The sequence below is a fragment of the Pelmatolapia mariae genome, linkage group LG18, assembly GCF_036321145.2.
Source record: "Pelmatolapia mariae isolate MD_Pm_ZW linkage group LG18, Pm_UMD_F_2, whole genome shotgun sequence".
NCBI lineage: Eukaryota > Metazoa > Chordata > Actinopteri > Cichliformes > Cichlidae > Pelmatolapia > Pelmatolapia mariae.
In genome coordinates this window covers 14221567-14227019 of record NC_086243.1, presented here as the reverse complement: position 1 = coordinate 14227019, position 5453 = coordinate 14221567, and the positions used below count along the sequence as shown (strand labels likewise).

Sequence of the window (5453 nt, the reverse complement as noted above, 5' to 3'; positions counted from 1 at the left end):
ATGAAATTATTCCAGGAATTTGTTGTTGACTTGTGTGGTAAGGTACATTTAATACAACTGTGAAAGACTTACAGCTTTGTATTCATTAACATGTAGTAAATGATTGGCTGCTGAAAAAAGAATTGAATTATGTTCGTTTGTTTCTTGTGTTTGTGTTCTGGTTCACAGATTCACAATTTCCAGATGGAACACAATCCAAAAAAACTGAAATCACTCTGTGAGGCAGTGACAACACAAAGTCTAGGAAAATCACATCATATGCATTCAACCCCAACAGACATTAAAAACACTGTCGTGGGACAGCGGCAGCAGACTGACTCAAGTGATCATGATTTCCCTGACCACTGCTCTGAAATTATTGATCTGACCAGTATAGTTCCTAACAAATCCTTCAAACTAGAGTCCCGGCACAAACTTCCAGAAGATTTGGAATTTCGTCTTCCAGACATAGACGAAGCGGATACGGTTCTATGGAATCCTGAAGAGGATCTTGTCAGAGCAGATGGTGATGACACAGTCGTGATAACCCTGAATTATGTCAACAGTGAGGATCTCAGACAGGTAAGACCATGGACAGTTGTGGTTGATGTGGTTTATGTAAAAGTTACAAAATATGGAAATTTATTTATACTCAAATTCAATAACTTGCATAGTTCTGACTTTAAAAAAGCTGATCATGCATTCTTGCTTTGACAAAATTTAAGCATGTATGTTTTTTTCTGTAATATTATTCTTTTGGATCTTAAAAGAAATAACCTACAGTACTGTGAAACACTTGCTCGATTTCTATTAATCAGAATTCATCTCTTGTTTGTTTAAAACTTGATTTTGTTGCAGCAATAATAAAACATTTTAAGTAGTAAGAAGTACATCAAGATATGATAAAAACCTGTGGAATTCCACTGTAATATGTCTTTTTACTCTTGTAAGTGAGACATGTAGGCTGAAAATAAAGAGGTGTATCTTTTTTCTATTTCTTAAGATCTATTGACATATTTTGCAGACTTTTTAAGAACATTCATGATTTAGAATAGGCCAAGGTAGAAGATTGAAGAAGAGTCTTATAATCTTGAAGGGTTAAGGTGTCTGTTGTCAGTTAATGCAATACTTCCTTCTCAGAATGCCGACACAAATGGATTACCTATGGATGGTTTCCTGCTCCCATTGTCTTCAACTAATGGCTTGCCCACATCCCATATGCAGTCAATACAGGAGGAAGCAACCCAGATTGCACAGGTAAGATGGATCAATTCAGGCAACCATAAACACCTATCTTTACATAATGTAGAGATGGCAAAATTGCATGCTATTTTCCGAGGATATGGCAGTTTGTGGGTCCATTTGAATTAAAAGGATATTGTCAGTTGAGAGACAATTCCAGTGATTCACATTAAGATAAGATTAAACAGGAAATTTAGTCTTGAAATCAAATTATTTACATAACACAGGAGCAACACATTGTTTTGGTGTCACTATTGTGATCTCTACCTTCTTTGCACAGAAGTGAGTCTTCTCATACATGTATGAGCATGTATAGAACACTTGTATAATTTTCTGAGGCATACGAGGAGATCCATCAGGCTGAAATGTTAATGTTATATATAAATTATCAGTGCAAACATGGTTTGGGAATGTACAACCCACTAAAATTAGACAAAGAAATTTCAAACTTTATCAGAAGATTGATATTGTGTAATCTGTACAATTTATTTACATTTCTTATGGACTGTGCATATTTTGTCTTTTACTCAGGACCATGGACTGAATTTCATCGCACAAGGTTTGCCTTTAGATTCAAGCAGCCAACTTTCCCCATCAAATTCAGGAGACCCACAGAGCCCCCTACATGTATCAGTTCACAGGATAAAAGTTGTTGATGATCTTTTGGCTGTATTTATGGACAGTAGCATTATGAATGAGACTTTAAAGATGAACTTTGTAAATGAAAATGCTGTTGATGATGCTGGGGTGTCAAGGGAGGTTTACACTGCATTTTGGGAGCAATTTTTGGAACAGTGTGAAGGTGAAACTGAACGAGTTCCAAGGCTGAGGCCAGACTTTAGTGAGGCTGAATGGCAAGCAGTTGGGCAGATATGGGTGAAAGGCTTACTAGACCATGGTGTCTTTCCAGTGAGGCTGTCAAAGGCTTTCATTTTAGCCTGCATCCACGGAATGGACTCAGTTGATGTAGACATTCTGATTGCATCGTTTCTCAACTATCTCCCTCCTGTTGAGAGATCTGCTGTCAACAAGGCTCTCCAAGGCACAATGGATGAAAATGATGAAGAGGACCTGCTTGATCTTTTTACAAGGATGGGTTCCCACTTCCTACCACCTAAGAACAACATGCAGCCTGCCATTGAAACAATGGCTCATAAGGCCATTCTCCAAGAGCCAAAGTATATAATGGATTGCTTCTCCACACCCATGGCACGTCTGCAGCTGAAACTGTCAGGCAAGGAAAGTGTGTTGTCTCTGTATGAGACAAAGAAGGCCACAGGCAAAAGACTAGTGCAGCTGTTTGAAACAACAAAATTGATGCTGTCTCACGGAGAACAGACAACCTTTAACCATCTTCAGCGTTATGTTAAAAACGCTGATGAAACCAAAGCTGAGAAAATCCTGCGCTTCTGCACAGGATCTTCTGTGATATGTGTTGACAAAATTTTGGTGTGCTTTAATGCTGAAACTGGGCTCAACAGAAGGCCTGTTGCTCACACCTGTGGAGCTACCCTTGAAGTGCCATGCACTTACAGTTCTTATCCTGAATTTCGCACCAAGTTCGACAATATCCTTTTCAGCAATTACTTTGAAATGGACATCATTTGAATCTGATGAGTGTACTAATGGTTACAGCTGTAATTGTTATATGTATGATTATCCTTGAGTTCATGAATTCTGTCTTTTCTCATTTGTCATTGAAGCATTTGATATATTCAGCCGTATAGTAAGCTGTCACACATTTAACTTTCTGATGGCTTAGTTGTATGTTAGCTCCGATTACACAAGGACTCTTTATTGTTTAAAATTCTTTGAAAATGACTGCATCTTTAACTTCTGTTGAAAACAAGGTTTGAGTTTATTGTTAGAGGGACAGATCACATCAAAATGTGCTGTACACATTATCATTGTTTTCATTTACTCCTGCCATCAGCCAGAATAAAGGCTCGCTTTTGTTTTAAGTTCAGTGTCCTCTCTCTCTCTCATTGTCTGCTTTTGGGTACGTTCTGTCAACACACCTGCATAGCCCGCAGTGACACACATTGGCCTGCTGTTTATCCATCTAGAATATTTTGTTGTGAGTTGCCTAGTTTTGTGAGATATTAGCTGTAGAGATCTCTTCCTTGTTGAAAAACTACATGAAGCTACATAAAGTCTACATAAAGACATTGCTACTAAGCATTAGGTACCATGTGAAACAAGAGAAAGGTAGGCTTGTACAGTCAATATCTCTAAAATTGGGTAACTCACACTACAGCTAGCAAACAGAAAAATGTGTAAATTTGATTTTAGGGTGAAAGGTCCATTAATATTAGCAAATAATGTCACTATGGTTGCAAAAAAGTTATTGAAAGTTAATGATAAGATCCTGTTTACAAATTCTTAAAGCTGATGTAGCCTATAAACATCATCTTGTAACAATAAGTCCTATTCCCCTTGATTAGCTTCCAAAATGTTTACTAGTTGTTTTGTTAAAAAGCATATTGCCATCACAAGTTCTTTTTTGAAAGGACTTTGCCCATAATGTGACATACAGATGATCCACAATTCTTTATACTGTCTTATATAAATACAAATTAACAAGTAATGATTATCAGATTTAACATTTTCTTGGATAAACAAGTTTGTATGCCAGGATTTCAAATTAGATTAAATAGTATATATGGTTAATTATAAAATATTGCTACATTTTTGACAGATTATGCACTTCTGTCTACCCTTCTCTGAAATTTAAGTGCCTGGGAACACAGGCAGTCAATACACAGATGTTGTCAATATGCTTTTGTCATTTGCAGTTTTTTAGTTGTCAGTACTACATGGTCCCCCCCAAAAAATTAGAAATTGATTAGATTTCAGTTTATTTGTCCGGTAGTTCAACAACACATATCATCCTTTCAGAAGTGGCGAGTTTTTCAAAAATAGCATTCGAATGAAATTGCTGTTCATCAACAGTATAGGTGGGTGCAGAGAATTTATTATTCAGCTGATGAAATAAGCTTCAGATTAAATTCAGTAGCCAAAAAAGAATGTTTATATCTATTTGAAATTCTAGGAGTTCAAAATGTCTTGATTTAGTTCTTTATTTTTTCAGTTTTGTTTAACCAACATTAAAAAACTAAAGCTCGTCTGGAATCACAGTAAATAGTTTTAAAAAAAAAATAGCAAAAATTACATCAAATAATTATATTTTTAGACAGAGAAACTTGAGTTCAGAAAAATGCTAAAGGTGCCCCCCCTCAGATTATAATGCCCCTTAGTACCATTTCATGTAGCCTACCAGTGTGACAGTGGGCGTTATAATATATATAGAGCAACAAGGCATAATAGAATATCTCTTCGATTTTAAACTGTATTCTAGCCAACATCAACAACTAAACATTCCCGTCATTAACAAATAGAGATGGTGTAAATACCAACTCACCATTTAAAAATTATTACAAAATACTCAACATAAACCACCATTATCCTAGTAAACACTGTACATTAAAACTCCTAACACATTAAATTAATACTTCTCTTATGTTTTGATCCATGTATCAAGCCAAATAGACAGGTAAAGTAATCCGAAGTAATACACATAGACATAGAACTTGATAACATTTGACAGAAAATTACAATGTTTTTGTGCTAAAGAACACTCAGAATATCATTAACAGGCAGAGACTTCCCTTTATACTTTAGTTCACTGACCCTCCTGGAACACAATTATAAATATTTCTATATAAGATATTCTCATAAATGACTGTGTACTAGAAAGCTTAAAGTTTAAAGTCTGTTAAATATCCAGAAGTTAGCTTTCTCACATATAGCACAGGTCAATTTTGAGAAACGTTCTCAGCTGCAGTGTATGGAATTTACACTAATGCCACGATGTTCTCTCTTAGATGCATGTACAAGTTTACAGCCTGATATGGGTCTGTTGGTGGAGTCAGATGGGACTCAGTCATGAGGATATTGCACAGTTCATACACATCGGGGTCACATGGTTTGGTTAGTCGGAAAACACACTCAGTTTTACACATTTCAACATGTTCTTCTTCAGTAGGGCAAAGGAAGTCTCTTGTCCCGTAGAGACTTGCGTATCTCTGTTCGGGAATAGCAGATAGAGCGTAGGCTCTGAGAGGAGGGCCAGCGTTTACGCTACGAAAACACGACCGAGTAATGTATACATTACATTAGGTCGCCCACTGGGGATATTGATGTTTGTTGATGGCCTGATGGAGTGTGCATTC

General features: G+C 36.5%; 1 protein-coding gene across 1 annotated transcript; it reads left to right on the top strand.

Moving 5' to 3' along the window:
* The first annotated feature begins 239 nt into the window (after nt 1-239).
* On the top strand, nt 240-2829 carry LOC134617283 (uncharacterized). The gene is made up of 3 exons (XM_063462491.1): nt 240-561; nt 1120-1236; nt 1753-2829. Exons 1-3 carry the CDS (start codon nt 259-261, stop codon nt 2827-2829), a joined length of 1497 nt encoding a protein of 498 aa, XP_063318561.1. The 5' UTR covers nt 240-258.
* The last annotated feature ends 2624 nt before the right edge of the window (nt 2830-5453 follow it).